The sequence below is a fragment of the Antennarius striatus genome, chromosome 5 (genome assembly GCF_040054535.1).
Source record: "Antennarius striatus isolate MH-2024 chromosome 5, ASM4005453v1, whole genome shotgun sequence".
Classification (NCBI taxonomy): domain Eukaryota; kingdom Metazoa; phylum Chordata; class Actinopteri; order Lophiiformes; family Antennariidae; genus Antennarius; species Antennarius striatus.
Genome location: NC_090780.1, coordinates 23,689,401 through 23,707,821, shown reverse-complemented (window position 1 = coordinate 23,707,821; position 18,421 = coordinate 23,689,401). Strand labels below are relative to the sequence as shown.

Genomic DNA, 18,421 nt, shown 5'->3' with positions numbered 1-18,421 from the left:
AATCTTCAGAGTAAATGTAAAAAAAAAAAGATCCTAGCCTTGCAGAGCTCATGAGGCTATGGATTGGCCTTTCAAAGTCTTTAAATTACTTTTTATTATACGTCTAACCATCACAAAAATTCAATTAATTTAATTCACTGAAATGTTTTAGTTCTGGCATCAAACTCCTCGCAAGGCCATAGGGAAGCGTATTGAGAAAAGTTTAACTTTTCCCTCGAGAGGTTGTGCGACATCGCTACGCTAGTTGTGGCTGTCCTGCTGAGAGTGAACAAAGGGAAAAGCTGCTGTTTTTCCTGTAAGGAAGTGTCTTCGGAGGGCAAGCTGTGGCACTAGCTGACGATAAATACCATCTACCAGCCATATTTTTCTTTTATGACACTTAAAATGAAGAAAACGCTTGTCACGGGCAGAGCCCATCAGGACTTTGTAAAAGGGTTCTGGTCTGATCGTTTCATCTGATTGCGAGATTATAAATCATCCTGTATTTCAGTCAGTTATTATTCTATAACCCAGAGTCACAGATTTCACCAGGGGACTTTATAATATGTGTCACATATGAAACCCTTTGTCCTTTGTGACTTGCAGATAAAAAGGAACAAAGGGGTTTTTTTTGTCAGGGGGAACAGAAAGACCAGGCTAATGACAGGCATCATTTTTTACTACCCGTTTCACCTTGCACGTATTACGTATATCCTGCTCTGAGTACCCTCTTGACATCTAATCTCTTTCCTAATATAGCCTTTTATTTTTGCCTTTATTATCTAACCTCGACACATTCTCCGGCAGACATTGAGGTATTTCACAAGGTTGGGTACACTGATAGATGCCTCTGGGTGGATGCCCTTGTATCTGAGCCTTTACACTTTTTGTGACAAAGCCAAATGAAATGGTATTGATTATATTTTTGCTAAGAAAAAGGTTGCTGTAAGATTGAAGCTCTCATCATTCCAACATAAATCGTAACTGGCAAGGTGAACGTCTGGAAATCAGCAGCCATTCTTTTTGAAAGTCTTGTCCCATAAATACATTTTAATGTCACCAGGCTATGTTTGAATTGGAGACAATGGAGACTGCTGATACAAGGTCAGGTGGCACAAAGGAAACAGGCCTGTACCTGTAAAGGTGAGGCAAAGTTTGACATAAACTGCTATGGCTAAAAGTTGTGTTCTCTTAACTGCATGTGTTCTATTTATTTGTAGTTTGCAGTCAGACCAATTTATGATATGATTCACAGCTCGTATCCCTCTGACACTCTGGTTCTCTGCTAGAAATTGGTAGACTTGCCTCTTTGGGTTGAGGTGGAGTCACTGCCTCAAGCAGGGTTCTATGTGGGACCATCATGGTCAAGAGAGAGCTGAGTCTGAGATTACTTATCTCATCTGGGAACAGCCCAAGATTCCCAGAAGGAACTGGAAAATGTTGTAGTTCCCTATTTCATCTACTGCCACCCCAACTTGACCCCTGATAAGTGGTTGACTGAATGGACAGAAAGAATCGTCACTTTGATTGTGTGTCCAAATGAAATCTCTTGAGTTTAAGATACTTCAATGGCTAACGGAGCTATTTCCTCCTTGGCTAAAATTAGTTTCATTTTAGCCAAGTAAATGTTATTGAAAGTAAATGTTATTGAGCTGCGTTCAAGCTCCAGAGCACAGTGCATTTAGCCCTCTCGGGTAAATCACAACATTCTTAGAGGTATGTAAGAAGTGGGCAGGTCTGTGGGTGGCATTTAGCTGCTGCAGCCTGGCGTGGGATTGATCAACTCTGCTTGAGTTTATCCAATCATCTGTCTAGTCTGATGTTGGTGCTGCTGTGAGCAAAACAAAGACCCTTATTGATTTGAGTCCTGAATGTATTGCTTCATATGCTTTAATCACCGTTGAGATTGTGCCACTTTGATTAACGTGAAGTTTAAGCTGCCGATCACGGGGTATTTCAGTGTTTGTTGTGCTTTAAGTTGGTTCTTTGTTAGTCGAAATGTATTCAAAGGCTTTTAATTTCTTCAAGTTGTTGCCTTACGGTTTATTAGGACGACTTGTACTTTCTGAATTGTGAAGGACTTCGGTCGTGCTCGGACTGCTGCTAAAAATGCTCTCACTCATATTTATACCCTGCCACAGTATCAAAGTTCACTTTATATATCCGTCACGTGTTTCTCACGGTAGCACAATACAGTACATGTCCTCCGGAAGACGAGCCAGCAAGTTAACCCAGTGTGTGCTTCCTGTGTCTTCTAGTGTGGAAGGTGATGCTCCAGGCAGCGAAGTGGGCGCCTCTGTGGACCCCAGCACCGGGTACAGTTGTGTCCCAGTGACCCACAGTGGCGGGCTTGGTCCGGACCACCTGGACAGCCAGCTCTACGGAAACATCTTCCTGCCTGGCCACCAACGGCCCCGCCGACCCAAGCTCCAGCACTCCCAGTCCATCCTTCGCAAGCAGGCAGAGGAGGAGGCCATCAAGCGCTCCCGCTCCTTATCGGAGAGCTATGAGCTCTCATCAGACCTACAGGATAAGCAGGTGCGAAGGGTTTCCTATCGGGAAAGAACACTTCGAGGTCTACTTATATAGATAATATTTTGTGACGTTAAATGAACAGAAACAAATCAGAAGTTTTATCATTATGATGGGAGGAGCCGACCAACAGCCGGACCACAGAAACCTTGTTCTCTTGCTTTGCCCCACTATATTTCTTTTATACTACCAAGGAATCCAAAAGGCTGTAAATAAATGTTTTTTCCGACAAAAGAAAAGAGTCTAGACTTTCCTCCGGTAGTTTCTCTGCAAGTAGAGATCCTCGCGGGTCTGGTATTTGGACATTTGTTTTTATCCAATGAGGTATTGCATGTTGATGGACAGAGATTAACACTTTAATTATGCTGAAGGAAATGAGACCCACCCACCACGATGTCATCGCCAGTCAGAATCTAATAAAACACCCATCTGAATTATTTAGTGGAAATATTTGATAACAAACCCCCTGCTGTGACAAATTGCGAGTAATCTAACAAATGTATTACATTTTCCTTCCCTTTATAAAGTGATTACATTATCTGAAGGTTATTATATAACTGCAGGCTCTTCTCGGTCTCCACATTCTCACAACGGTCAAATAAAAGCCATATATTTGTTGTCAGTTTTGGCCTTGTGGCCATATCGGCGGTGTCTCTGTGGGAAGGACACCGACCTCCTTATTAAACAGTGATAATGATACTTGGAGTAACACTTGGTGTCACGGTCTTGTGGCAAGTTTGACACCATTGGTCTCCACGGTTCTGACATGGTGCTGAGTCCAAGTCTGTAAATGGAAAACTTACTATAGATTCTATTTTCATCTGTATTTCAATGAAATACGGATCCTATCTTTTCTGGGAAGTCTTTACTACGTCTTAATTCATGGTTTATTTTTTTAGGTCCTCAGCTACAATCATGTATTTCCTCCAACTCTTGTTTAAAGTACTTCATACACTCCCAATTTATCAGTCAAACTGCTTTTTCATCAAACTCCCATCTTCCCTAGAGGTCTATTGGAGACTAATAGCCTAAATTCCAGCCACTTTTAAATGCCATCACCACTCGTCTTGATTTATCTAAGCTATGACCAAAGCAGATAAGACGGCGGCATCATTCTTCATTCTGTCACTCATGTTTCCGAGGTAATAGTCTGGCTTTTGCAGCCAGGTGAAAATTGCTTTTGTTTCACAGTAAATTTTCTCAGCGGACAGATATCTGAAATAATACACAGAACAAAAATATTTCATTTATAACACAAACACACTCTGTAAACGCTAATAAAACGTCCCTTCCTAGTTCTGAGGCTCCGCCACAAGTATATTCAGTTGAACTATGACTACTGAGAATATAACGGTGGATAAAAAGTCCACATGGTCATAAATGGACGTTGAGTTTTTATTATTTAATCCAACGATAATTTTTTTTACAGAAACCTTATAAGCAAACAGAAAGCAATGTCTTCCCCGCATGAAATATCATTTTAATGTTTGTCCTCTGGAACCAAAATACAGAACCTTTCAGAACACCGCATGTGTTCATCATCCCTGTGCTCACCTGGGGCCAATTTCACCGTTTGTCCCATTACAGAGAACATTTTCAAGGTTGGATTGCCATGCAGTAATTTCACAGCCAAGGGACTACACATCGTGCTTCTCACATACATTTTTGATGGTAACTTTCTTTTTTTTTTTTGTTCTTGCAGGTGGAGATGCTAGAGCGTAAATATGGTGGACGTTTCATAACCCGGCATGCAGCCCGCACTATCCAGACGGCATTCCGCCAGTACCAGATGAACAAAAACTTTGAGCGTCTTAGGAGTTCTATGTCTGAGAACCGTATGTCCAGAAGGATCGTACTATCCAATATGAGAATGCAGTTTTCCTTTGAAGGACCTGAAAAAGTCCACAGCTCCTACTTCGAGGGCAAGCAAGTCTCGCTAACGGATGACAACACCAAAGTCGGAGCGTTGGTTCAGTCGGAGCACGGTGGGGAAATGGGCATGCAGGCCAAGACCCCTACCACACAGAGTGACTTCTCAGATGCTATTACAGAACTAGAAGATGCCTTCTCTAGACAGGTCAAATCTTTAGCCGAGTCCATAGATGATGCTCTAAACTGTCGCAGTTTGCACGGTGACGAAAACCAATCAGAACCAGGGAGAAGCCACCCGGATTTGGAAAGGGAGGTCAGCTGCCCGGTCAAACCCTCACATAGTGCTTCAGATCATCGCAAACTGGACGAGATGACGGCGTCCTACAGTGACGTCACCCTTTACATCGATGAGGAGGAACTGTCGCCGCCGCTGCCGTTGTCCCAATCCGTAGACCGGCCCTCCAGCACGGAATCTGACATGCGTCATCGTTCCCTCAATTCATCCCAGGACTATTGGTCCCTGGCTCATAAGGACGAGAAAGGGGACACGGACACCAGCTGCCGTAGCACTCCATCCCTGGAGTGCCAAGAGCAGCGGTTGCGAGTAGACCATCTACCCTTATTGACCATCGAGCCTCCGAGCGACAGCTCGGTGGAGCTGAGCGATCGCTCCGATCGCAGTTCTCTGAAGAGACAGAACGCCTACGAACGGAGTCTCAGCAACCTGCAGAACAGCCCCAAACACATCGGCCACAGCCTGCCGCCCCGAGGGCTTTCTAGAGAGGAGGACGCCGCCCGCCATCGGCCACGACAGCTGGAGGCCCACCTGGCCATCAACGGCACCGCCAACCGGCAGAGCAAATCCGAGTCCGATTTCTCCGACGGCGACAACGACAGCATCAACAGCACGTCCAACTCCAACGACACCATCAACTGCAGCTCGGAGTCGTCGTCCAGGGACAGCCTGAGGGAGCAGACGCTCAGCAAGCAGACGTACCACAAGGAGACTCGCAACAGCTGGGACTCCCCGGCATTCAGCAACGACATCATTCGCAAGAGGCACTACCGTATCGGTCTGAACCTCTTCAACAAGTACGTATGAACGACTGTGTGTCATCAGTCAATGAACAAGACACCATTTACCCAGTCAGGAACACAATAGATGACTTAAATTAGATCTATATATGAGATAAAAATATATTCTGATTGGTTCAATGTACTTCATTAGACTATGTGTGGCTTCCATCTCATTCCATCACCCCACATCCAAGTCTTCTGGAATCCTCGTCCCTCATTCTAACACAAATTTAACCAGATGGGCCGCGGAATAATCACAGTTTTTGGATTTTGTCTTAACTCCTCCTAACTCTCTCTCTCTCTCTTGCTTGCTATCTTTTCCTGTGTCTCCAGAAAACCAGAAAAGGGCGTCCAGTATCTGATAGAAAGGAACTTTGTCCCTGACACTCCAGTGGGCGTGGCTCACTTTCTGCTCCAGAGGAAAGGCTTGAGTAGGCAGATGATTGGCGAGTTCCTGGGCAACAGACAGAAGCAGTTCAACCGGGATGTCCTTGAGTGAGTTTTCAAGAAGTATACAGTCACACAGTCTTTCCTTTTAATCCCGCTCCAGGAGGATAAACCGCCGCCGGTTGCAAAAATTGTTGACAGTTTGCAATCTACAGTCATTCAAATAATCTTTGAGCTTCTGAGGACTACATAATTACTTGACTTACATCCAGGAAGTAAACAGAAATAGAATCCACTCAGGAACTTCCTCTGATAAACAGTCCTTTTATATTCTTCAGGCCTTTTAATAGAGCAGGGAAGTCATACAAAATAAAAATCTTGTATTTTCCCGTAGCATCTCTTTGAATAGTTACCACTACTTTACGCAGCACAGACCTATCTCAAAAACACTTAAAGCACACTAGCTCAATATGAGAGCCCGTCGAGATTCGTTGGAGGATAAGGCCAGAAAAAGGTCTGTCACTGTCAGTTTGGCAAACATTATCTAAAGGGCCTCTTGAGAAATCTTTAAATCCTGACATACACGGTATCAAGATATCCAGACTCTGGAGATTGGAGTCACAATCCTCTTTTCAGCAGAGAAAACCCTACCTTTATGGAAGTCAAAATGTCATCAGCCTTGTCCACCCACAAAGTCTTACCACCTGCTTTTTCAGCTCTTTTAGGTCATTATTGCATATTTTAAAGGCTAAATCTTGCTATCATTTTCATGGTAGATTAAACTACCGGTTAGTGACTGGTTAGGATGAAGAAAAGAATATTGGGAAATTTTGACAGAAAATTGAGGAACTAATTAGTGTTTCTGTATAGATTTAGGAGATTTCGCCTTGAACAGCTGTAACCATCTATAAGCTGTACTGATAGATGTAGGTCTGCACATTACAGGCTATAAAAACACTAATGCTTCAATAACAATACTATAAAACAATCACATTATTCCTGTATAAAAGGATTGTGATCATCTTTATTTTTTATTGCATTGCGTTGTTTTTTATTTCCCTGCCTCGTCCCTTTTCCTCCAGCTGTGTGGTGGATGAAATGGACTTCTCAGCGATGGAGCTGGATGAAGCACTCAGGAAATTCCAGGCACACATCAGAGTGCAGGGAGAAGCTCAGAAGGTTGAACGGCTGATAGAAGCCTACAGGTAACAAACTCCTGACTGGGAAGACTCCACGGGGTTTTATCTCCAGCTTATGCTCAATGAAGGCCGGATCGCCAAACATAATCAACTCCAGTCGTGTAATCTTCCTGCAGCGGAGACGAATAAAGCTGATATTTCTTTGGAAATAAGGTTTTACATCAACTTTGATCCAGCTGAGGATTATGTGACACCGTTTTATCAGGTTCATTGGCATGGCTAGAATTTACAACTGACACAGTATGAATAGCTGGTAGCGTGAAGCCATTTCAAAAACATCACTGCCGCCTAAAAGGAAAGTGGCACCAAAGCTTGCCGTCTTCATGCTAAGCCCAGATATTCCACCAGGTTGTTGCAGTAAATAGTGTTAAAGAAGAGTTCAAAAAGTGGAGGCAAACCTCCCTCAGAGCTGCCGATGGATATTATTTTTCCCTCATTTCATTTTCCCCCAAACCTCTGGTAGAAAGACGAATACTTTCCTTTAGAGAATTAGCTTCGATCGGCGCTGAGTAAGGGCATTTCAGCTTCAGTAAACATCGCAGTCGCTGTTGCACAGGGAAGATAACGATAAATGATCTTTGGGCGAGCGCCTGCGGCCCAGTTCAGGTACGATCGTGAATTCACTTTATGATGACTCAGAAAGATGTTAAATGGTCTGTCTGATGACTGCAGGCTGGACTGACGGTGATCGGTGGTTCTGGCCCGCGGCGCGCTGAGGCTTTGAAACATTACTTAACTCAGACCGCGGAGGGCCCGACATCGCTATCGATGTTTGGTATCGGTGATCGCTAACAGGGGGATGTTGCTGACTCGTTTTACCTATAATTTCATATCGATCTCCTTAATGACACTTTCTGATCTAATGGTTGCGATGTGTTCCAGACCAAGTTTTCATCACTTTTAGTGCCAACAATAATGATTAAAGTGCATTGTTTTTGCCCAAATATTTAGTTTTGGTCATATTTCTGCAAAGAGCATTGATGTTTTCCATGACATTAAAATTGAGTGACAAATGAAAGCCGCCAGCTGACTGCCATGATGCACGACTGAGTGAAAGTCATTATTCAAAAAGCCACTTTATCTATTAGCCGTCAGTAAATTTAAGGCTTTGCAAACCTCTTTATGTTGTTTCTTCTGAAGCTAATCAAACTTCCATTAGAAGTTACTTTTATTTTTCAAATGTTATTTGCCATGTACGTCACATGCTAACTGTAAGGGTCCAGATGTTGTAATGGGAATGGGAAATGACCAGACTGCTGCTAAAAACGGATCAAATTTCCTCTAAACAATCTTAAACAAATGAGTTAAAAACAAAAGAACACATAGAAATTTGGTGTTCGAGTTTAAAATATGTGCTTCAAACGTTCTCTTCACAGCCAACGCTATTGCATCTGCAATCCCGGCGTGGTGCGACAGTTCAGGAACCCTGACACCATCTTCATCCTGGCCTTTGCCATCATTCTCCTCAACACAGACATGTACAGCCCCAACGTCAAGCCAGAGAGGAAGATGAAGCTGGAAGACTTTGTGAAGAACCTTCGAGGTACTTTTTTCACCCCTTTTGCTTCAAGTTCATTTAACTTCAACACAACCGACGTTATAATCTCCACATGCTTCTGTGGAGCTCCAGGGATAAATAATCAGCTCCAGCTGAGCTGCATGTATGTGTTTTACCTTGTTTAATGACCAAGACAATATTTATTTTGCATAAGTCACGGACAAGAAAGCTCGGATTTTGAGTCTGAGCTGTTTTTAGTTGCCCTCGACAGATTTTGAGGGTATTAGCACGGGGCTTTGTGGCTGACTCATTACTCTGCCCGTTGGAGTGTTTGTCATTAAAGTACAGTATAGAGACAAGGAGAAATACTTATCCTCTGAGAGGACGTTTCTGTCTGTACTTTGAGAAATATGTGCAGTGTAGCAGCATGCAAGTAAATTCAGGGCTTCATCAGCTCGCATAAATCTGTGAATTAACCATTAATCCATCATTTTTCCTCTTTCTTTTCCTCTCATCTTCTTACAGGAGTGGATGATGGGGAGGACATCCCCCGAGAGATGCTGGTAGGAATATATGAGCGGATTCGCAAGCGAGAGCTCAAGACTAATGAAGACCATGTGTCCCAGGTTCAGAAAGTGGAAAAACTCATTGTTGGAAAAAAGCCGGTACGTTTAAGTTTGCCCTTGGGCTGCTGCGGTAGAGTGTGACCACTTTTATCTTCCCCTACAATTCAAGAGCTGACTGTAACAGAAGCATGCCGAACCAAATTACCCAATGTACCTCTGAGCTGTCACAGAGAGTACTTTGTTTGTCACGGTCCTCTAAAAATGAACAGGAATGAAAGAGTATTTCTACCTGAACCCACTTTCGTCACTGCACAGCCCATCAATTCTTCTGAGCAGAAGACCTTCATACACAATGACTGTAATATCTCTTGTCACAAGTGCTTGCCAAGAAGAGTGCCGCCTGACAAGTGTTGTAATAATAAATTAGATAAACAGCCTCACACCCAACGATCCTGAATGTGTTGTCTTGAAACCTTTCTAGTTATTGACGTCTCCTTAATCAAACTAACTTTGCTGCAGTGACAATAATTACTCCCGAGTCCAAGGCACCTTCACAATGTCATGATTATAAATGTTGACACAAACAGGAAACAAAACATATTGATGAAGCATTTGTGAAGGACATATTGTCTTTTACTGTGGGAACCATTTCGGGGGGGTTTTTTTTTCTGATTTTAAATTTGAACGATGTTTCTTCCTGAACATTAAGTGGATGGTGGATTTGAAAGTTTCCATATGTTTTTGCTGATCCATGTAAAATGCCTCTCGCTCACACAGATTGGCTCGCTTCACCACGGTCTGGGCTGCGTAAGTATTTCTCTTTCTGTCATCTTCAGGTTGAGTTTGGAAAACAGAATGTATTCCAACATTGAGGAACGATTTAAGTTAATGCTGAGTTTTGTGTGCAGGTACTATCCCTACCACACAGGAGGCTGGTGTGTTACTGCAGACTTTTTGAAGTGCCCGACCCCAACAAACCACAAAAGTTGGGTCTGCACCAAAGGGAGATCTTCCTCTTCAATGATCTACTCGTGGTACGACAGACATTATTGTTCCAGGATGCTGAGAATCCATTGGATATTCCGCTGAAATACTCTAATCCCGTTATTCTGCACTTTTCCACAGGTTACAAAGATTTTCCAGAAGAAAAAGAACTCTGTGACATACAGCTTTCGTCAGTCCTTCTCACTTTATGGCATGCAAGTGCTGCTCTTTGAGAATCAGTGTAAGTGTCGGTCAATTTTGCGTAAAACCTTCCCGAAGGCATCGGTATGCCTCAACCACACAGGTTTGCCCAAATGCAAAAGCCGAAAAGACTGTTGTTGTGCTGTTTTAAACTCCTTACCCACTGGCAACACATAAATTTGTTATTCCGAACCTAGATATGTGGGATCCCCAACTAAACAATGTTTGAACACAACCGGACAGGAGTTATTTGGAAACTGCCCACACAAGAACCTGAGCGACAACAGTTTACATCAGAGAATAATGCTAAAAAATACTAGCATGTCCACCTGTGTGTCAATGTTTCCGCTAATCAGAGATATTGCCAAAAGATACCCAAAGACTTTTGGAAAATCAGTCGGGAATGAAAACAAAGATTTCATTTGAAGCATACTGACGCCTTCTTGATGGCAAAATTGTTGTCTGTTATTAACAAAACTCAACAATGCAGACTTCTCCAGTGATCTAGTTTAAGTATAGATTATGTCATTCTTTAGATTATCCCAATGGAGTCCGTCTGACTTCAGCCATTCCCGGAGCTGACATCAAAGTCCTCATCAACTTCAATGCACCCAATCCTCAGGACCGCAAAAAGTTTACCGACGATCTCCGTGAATCTATTGCTGAAGTCCAGGAGATGGAGAAGTACCGGATAGAGTGTGAGTACATTAAAAAAAGGGCTAAAAGAATTCTCCTCATTTCAGCTTGACTAGTGTTATCTCAGTTCAAATGAGAAATGGCTAGAAGGAGCTGCCTGGAGTAACATTCATGTTGCATGTCTATCTCTTGCACAGCTGAGCTAGAAAAGCAGAAGGGGGTGGTGAGACCCATCATGTCCCAGAGTTCAGGGTTGAAGAAGGAAACAGGCAATGGCAACCTGAGCAGAGCGAGCCTCGACGACAGCTACGCCATCGGGGAAGGTTTGAAGAGGAGCGCCCTCAGCAGTTCCCTACGGGACCTCTCGGAAGCAGGTGAAAATCGGGAGTTGTCATGGAAACATAATATCCCATTCCTCTGCTAGGCAAAAGTAGAGTATCTGCCCTGCGAGAAATTATTCACTCATTTTCGGATATTACTCGGAAGAGGCAGAGAGGAAGAGTTCTTGTTTCTGCACAGTCTTGTCTGGTAACGGCAGCTGAATGAAAAGCCCCGCAAGGCGAGAAGCAAATGAAGCACGGAGATAGAACTGGTTGTGTTTGCTAATGGGCCCAGGTGTAATTTACTAGAGGCTATCAACTGATAATCCCGTGTCGCTATGGAAGGAGGCAGCGTTATGTAGGTCACAGTGATCAATCTGTCTGTCTTAGCAGTAAGAGGAATTAATGTTGTGTGGTTGATTCAGGCGAGGTGTAGCCTGTCAGCCCCTCGCTATGGAGCTGCTCTGGGGCCCAAAACAGACCGTTAAGTCCAGTAATGATAGTCTTTTATGTGCTTTTGGTCAATGACACAACTCGATTTAGTGGCGTAAGATAGACCCCAACCAACACTAGATGTTAGAAGCCCAGTTGTATTTCCTGAAGGGGCTTTTGTGATGATGGTGAGGTGATTTGAGGTCCTTTATACTGTTCTCATGCTAGCACAGCTACGCCAACCATTAACAGTAACCTACTGATAGGTTGAAACTAGTCGTGAATAGAACTACTCAGTCTTAGAAGGCAGTTGTCTCATATTTCTAAGGAATTTCTCAGTCCTGGCTTGAAAAGTTTGAATTTTTAACAGGAAGTTCTCATTTGATAACAAAAATCATGGATTTTGAAAGATTGGGACTTTTATCAGCCAGAAAGGGTCTAATGAAGATAGGATTGGTTATATTGTGGGGATCATAGTAGTGGTGGTTTTGAGCTGCTGAGTCCTAATCTTGGACTAAACTCCAGGATTCCTTCTGCTGTTTCTGCTGTCTTGTAAGTAATGCATGTGAAATTTGTGAGGTAATTCAAAGCAGCCATCTTTTCCTGATGGGAAGGTCTCCTGCCAGCTGTGCCTCAAGCTGCCGTGTAGGCATGTAGAGAAATCTTCAAGCTTGTTGTGGAGTTTTAGCAATGACCTTGCTTGTGCCCTTTCCTTTAGTCACTATTTGCCCCTTCCCATAGAGGCGGTATTTTTGCTAGCTGCTTTTTGTCACCCTAGTGCGAGACCGAAGGGATATGTGCATTGTCATGTTTTTGCCAGGCGTGTCTAATCTATCATGTCACATGTTCTGGCCAGGCAAGCGTGGGAGACGCAGCAGTGCAGGATCTCTAGACAGCAATATGGAAGTAAGTAGGACGCAACGGACGCCGAGCTGTCCTCTGACTTGATGTCGCTCATTCTCAACAAATCTGTTTTAGTTCCTCTGTAGTTTGAATTCCTTCTGTTTTGTTACGGTTTTCATGTGAGCACCTTTGTCCTCGTGCATGAGCTGGGCTTCAAAAGGAATGATCCAACCATGGCTGAACACTGCATGCCTCAACCGTCGATACTCCTGACTCACATCAGGGCAGCTCCCTGTTGGACTTTCACCTTGGAGTCATCCTCTTTTGTGTAGCCATATTTTTGCATATGTATGAAGTGGCCTGGGTGTGTTTTGTCAGTTCCGTCCACTGCATGCCTCACAGTTTGAATCGACTCACACTGCTTCCTTTTCACTGACCCCTGACCCTGACGAGAGGTTCCTCTACGTCCTCTTTCATTGTTTCTCTCAGTTAGCATTTCACTGGTGTGAATAAATATGAGCATAAAGGCACGGGTATGAATGCAGTCTATTGTCTCTGGAGATCATTATGAACTGAAATAGCAACTGCTTTTGTCAGATGATTTATTGACCCTGAATTTATTACAATAATTGATAGTATTATTCTTTTTAACACGTTTTTTTAATCCATTCAATCAAACGCATTAAGAAGGAGTTCATGAAAATGCATGACCGTCTAATGTTAGACGTCTGAGTAGAGCTTCAGTGGGACGAGTCTCTACAATCTGGACCTGAACTGAAGTTTGAGCAGAGCTTAAGTAGGTGGAGCCTGATTGGATAGTGGGATTGAGTGGGAGTGGATTCAGGATACTAAGGACAGGAGGGAAACGTGGGGCTGTGATATTTCTATGATTTGTAAATGGGAATGTTTCAAAAATAAATTTATTTTGACAGGTTCTTTAACTGTAAAGATAAAAACGTAATTTTAATTCTTAAAAAAACCCCAACAGATGTGTAATTTTGCATGTTATGCATGGCTCTCAAAGATCTGCTTCTTCTCTTCACGTGATTGTTATTATGTGTTAATGTGCGCTTATTAAAAATATCCCTATAATTTCTGTGAAATTATCGTGTTTACCCTGCTGAGTGGGAGTGGGAACGTCAAAACACATCAATCAACTCGGTAGCGCACTTGCAGTGAACCTGAAGTCAACATTCGTGTACGGTCTCGCATACTAATCGACAGAGCTTTCAAGATTGTTCCGTAAAGGCTTAGAAGCTGGGGGGGTGGTGGTGCAAATACAAATTAAACAGGGTACTTTAGTCTGGGAAAGCAGATGTAACGGTGACAGGAACTCCCAATGGCGTCAGTCTGAAGACTTGGAAGCAGTTTGTCATAAAAAGATACCAAAGACTCTGACAGGCTCAGCAAAGCGAGCCTCCAAACCACCGAAGGATCCACGGCGAAACGTCAGCGTGGATCGACAACAACAAAGACGTTGAACCAGAACAGGAAACAGAAAGGCGATTTCATGAGGAAACAATCGGCAGTCGTGTGAGATCTAAAAATTAGTTGCGGACAGTCTCTCGGTTGATTATCCCAAGTCAAGACTTGACGTTTTCCTGGTGTCGGTTGTGATCTGACTGTTGTCTCTCTTGTAGGGGTCCATCATTAGCAGTCCTCACATGCGGCGGAGACCCCCCTCCAGCCGGGACTGCCCGTCCCGCCACAGCGGCCAATCTCTGCCCAACTCCTCTTCTCTACTCGGATCTCTGTTCGGCACCAGACGGGTGAAGTCCCCCAGCCCCACCCCGCAGCCCATGCATCCCACCCTCATCTCCCATGCCCCCCACCCCACCAACCTGCACCACACGGCCCGGGGGGAGACCGACACGCCAGTCCCCATGCACCACGCCCAGTTCTGTCATTTGACCCAGAACCCGCCACCTTACCACCACCACCACCACTACCACCCGCCGGCGCACTTGCAGCACCCTCCTCACCAGTACCACCCACCCCCGTCTCACAGCCAGCAGCCGGCCTACCCGCCTCATGCACAACACGGCCATGGGGGCCACCCGGCGCACCCTTCCCACCCGGCTCACGGCTCCCACCACCACGGCCCACCTCCACCCCCCTCCCAATCGACCAGCAGCGCCAAGCCCAAGCACAGCGGCATCAGCACGGTGGTCTGAGGCAGCGCACAGGGGCTCCCCCTGACTGAATACTGGTGTCACCCCCCCAGACACTCGCACTGTGCATCTTCAGTTGGGTTACGGGACGCTAGACGAGACCCTGTGCCTCCTTCAGCATTTAGAGTCCGGTAGAGACAGATTTTTCTTTCCAGGGACTCCCCAGCATTAATTTCAGGTCATAAAGTCACGTCTGCCTGCTGGAAGACTAACGGACGCAAGATCACGCACAAAGACCACGACTACTGTTCCGCCTCAGCAAATTACAGGACGGCGATCAAACATCTGGCTTCATAGGCAAACTTTCTTTGGTTCTAACTGAATTAATCCGGTTTAGAGGTGGTTTTTAGCCAGACGGGCAGGCAGACGGTCATCCTCAGCAGTAGACGTACGAGTATTTAATGTAGCGGTAGCTCACAGTGCACTGTGATATCTCTGTTAGCGGTTGATAAATGTGCCAATTATTATTGAAGCATTTATAACTTTAGTCACAGAAATGCTTTATGTATATTGTGCATAGTATTTTATAAAATATCAACTTATAATTATTATATTTACAGAACAAATGGCGTCGATTGAAGCGTGCAGTGTTATGCTCCACACGTAGGTGACGTAGTTCCGCCGTTAGGAGAACAATCAAAGCGTTTTGTAGTCAGGCGTCGGTCGGGACGATACCGCAGACGGTTGCCTTTGAGCCACAACTCTGTGAACGGACTCGCACACATGGTCTCATCTTCCTGATTGGTTCGTCGTCATCTGCAAACAGATTCATCTGAATGTCTGCTGCTTGTCCAGGACTTCATTTTTTTGTTTTTTTTTACATGCATTTTATTTTTGTTTTCTCTTAGTCCTGCAAACAGGACTAAGAGAAAACACTACCTGTTTTGGACTGCAACCTGGTGGGATTGTGGGCGTTTTTTGTTCTGCAGGTGGTGGAGGAGGAAGTGGTTTCCATCGGATACCGGAGGAATCTGTGCAACAACACGACTGTTCGGGTGCGGAAGCTCTCAGCTGGCTGAGTGTAACCCTGTCCCTTTTTTCGATTTCGTCAATCGTTGCGTCGTCCGATCTATCGATTGGACAGCATGGACGCCACAGTACAAAAAAAAAAAAAAGAGAAAGAAATCAACATTTATTATTCTGTGACGGTGATAAAACTGTGTGACTTGCAGCAGATGGCAGTTTTTATATCAAACATCTTGGTGACATATTATGGGATGGCTGGCCGTGTGGCCTATGGCTGTCCCGTGTCCGTGGTGTGTAGAGCGGAGGCAGGGATGTTGTGCTGGAACGTAGACACATGTTTTACTTAGTTAATATCAGCAGCAGAAGTTAGTCTATATCTTCTTGAAGAATATGAGATGGATTTTTTTTTTTTTACTTATATGTGCAATATAATGTATTTGTTTCCTTGACGACGAGCAATTGCAGTTTGGTTGTCGTTCCATTTTGTTGGTTCTTTTAGTTTTGTCTTCCCCCCCTCCGTTGACGTCTGTCATCATTTCTTCCTGGTTTCAGTGAAGTGTCCTCGTGGATTCGTCGAGACCGGACCTTCCATCCCGATAAAGAACATCATAGACAATAATTGCATGTAACAATGTATTTCAAGGCTATTTTCTAACTATTATGTATTCCCAAGCTATATCCATGTTAGACTCGACAGTTGTTAAATGAATGGTAGAATAGTTTCGACTTCCTCAACTACAGCTAACTGAAGTCAAGTATGTGTTTGTGCTACTCCAGAGGAAAAACTTCCTGTTTCCCGATCCGCATACGTTAGCTTACTGGGTATTGGGTACAGCTGGATGTTATCGCAGCTGCGAGAGGTAAAAGGTCAAACGGGAATTCAAATTAAAAGTTTCATCTGTGTATTTATCGTCAGTAAATGTCTCCTCGCGTTACTGTCATCAGACAATGTCCTGAAGATCGCCGTCTTTAAATTGTCGTCTCCTTGACTTACAGAATTTCATGGTACCTCTTTCCAATATGGTGCCTTTTTGGTTCGTATGTTAATTAAATATTAACTTTATCCGTGGGTTACATGTTGGTAATCCATTCAAAAGTTTTTGGTTATCATGTCCTGGAAAAACCTTTTCTCCGAATCATCATCCAACGAGTCAAATTTAGAGTCAGTCAGCAGATCGGAAAAACCGCTAACTAGCCTAGAAACCCAAGTCCAAAAAAAAGCCGTGACATTGTATGATAACATGATAGAATGATAAGAAATGACAAATAACAACACCCAACATATTCCCTTTTCTAAAATCAGACATTCACACTCAGGGAAAACGCCACAGGGGCTGTTTTTCACCGCAAATATAAATTTGTTGACTTTGTTGTCTCGACCAAATAAATCGACCGCAATTTATTTCTCTTTATTTTTCTCGGTTTGTTTCTCTCATGACTTTAAAGGTGTTTTATCGGGCGATGCTACCACGTTGAATTATTCTAGGCTGTCGAATATACAGCACAGTGTTCAATTCAATGTAGTTCAGGCTACAGAGTCAGAGTTGTCAGTATACTGTAGCACATTCGTTCAGTCATTACTTTTAAAATCAGGTTTGTACCAAATGAATCGGGGACTAAATTGAGTCGACGCTCAACCACAGCGGACAAATCCGAACCCCCGGTGGGATTAGAATGATTTAAGGAGTAACGGCGCAGAGAAAAGTAGCTTTATTGAATATTAATCATGACTTGTACAAACCTGGCCAGGTGCTTTGTTGCATGCCATTGATGCCTACCGTTTCCTTTAAATCCGTTTCTTCTTCATTTAAGCGTCGTTCTTCGACCCCGCCCTAAACTTCGACTAGAACTTTTGATTTGTCAGACGGATGCTTGTTTAAGTTTAGATGAATTTTGTCCAACTAGAGTGTGTCTTTATTTAATTTTGAGTCGTTCTTTGTCCCCCAGGCATGCATTTGCCTTTATTTCCACTGTACAGTATGAAGTCCATTGGGGTTGGGTAGGGGTGGGCAGTTCACTACCAGGTGTAAATAGCAAATCCATCGGGGTATATCTGATGTAACTCCATTAATCTGGAAGAGAGGAACCATTTTAACAGTGTTGTAAAGAAAGCGAACACATGTAAATAGTCTGTAAATTATTATTATTAATAATACTATGATTATTATTATTACTGCAGCCACACTGAAGCTGTGTTCCTGCTCTCCTCTACTTACATAATCATCAACTGCTTCTCTCTGCCTCCGACAGGACCGACTTATCATAGGATCTAGAGCTGAACAGCCGACTGTTATGCCGTTAACGCCGCTTTTCGGACTTGTTTCCTGATGCGCTCCTGTTCTCTCACACTCACAGTCCACTTTTGAAGTCACAGGGAAGGAAGGAGTGCTCTTGTTTTATTATGCATTCTGTTTCTAAGTAGACAAAAAAACCCGTCGATGTAAAACTAGTACTGTGACGATGTTGCGAACGCAAAAATAAAGTGATATACAGTAAAACACGAGATGCCTCTGCTCTGGTTTGTCCAAGATGCTTCTATTCTACGTGGAATACGGAGGTAACCCTACAAAACCTCCAGCTGCTGTCAGGCCTGAATTTTGTCATATTTCAGGTGACTTCCTGTTTCTGCATGAACACGCCTACTATGGGTGTGCCAATGGTGTTTGTTGCTGCAGCGGTGGCCAATCAGAACCCGTTTCGAGGTGCGGCAGGTGAATACATTGATCCAGACTTGGTCTTTAAACATTGATCACACTGG

General features: G+C 43.8%; 1 protein-coding gene across 7 annotated transcripts in view; it reads left to right on the top strand.

The window, feature by feature from the left end:
- The window catches only part of iqsec1b (IQ motif and Sec7 domain ArfGEF 1b), a 117,622-nt gene extending 99,456 nt beyond the window's left edge, over positions 1 to 18,166 (top strand). For 6 of the 7 annotated variants that reach the window (XM_068314682.1, XM_068314681.1, XM_068314683.1 and 3 more), the window contains 13 exons: positions 2,238 to 2,517; positions 4,214 to 5,475; positions 5,794 to 5,955; positions 6,930 to 7,052; positions 8,423 to 8,589; positions 9,070 to 9,209; positions 9,888 to 9,917; positions 10,019 to 10,144; positions 10,236 to 10,335; positions 10,832 to 10,993; positions 11,129 to 11,305; positions 12,540 to 12,589; positions 14,167 to 18,166. In XM_068314682.1, the coding sequence (XP_068170783.1) occupies positions 2,238 to 2,517; positions 4,214 to 5,475; positions 5,794 to 5,955; positions 6,930 to 7,052; positions 8,423 to 8,589; positions 9,070 to 9,209; positions 9,888 to 9,917; positions 10,019 to 10,144; positions 10,236 to 10,335; positions 10,832 to 10,993; positions 11,129 to 11,305; positions 12,540 to 12,589; positions 14,167 to 14,700 (3,313 nt within the window). In that variant the 3' untranslated portion in view covers positions 14,701 to 18,166. The remainder of the gene's footprint in view (positions 1 to 2,237; positions 2,518 to 4,213; positions 5,476 to 5,793; positions 5,956 to 6,929; positions 7,053 to 8,422; positions 8,590 to 9,069; positions 9,210 to 9,887; positions 9,918 to 10,018; positions 10,145 to 10,235; positions 10,336 to 10,831; positions 10,994 to 11,128; positions 11,306 to 12,539; positions 12,590 to 14,166) is intronic. The other variant, XM_068314687.1, reaches the window with a different exon arrangement.
- Positions 18,167 to 18,421: the final 255 nt, after the last annotated feature.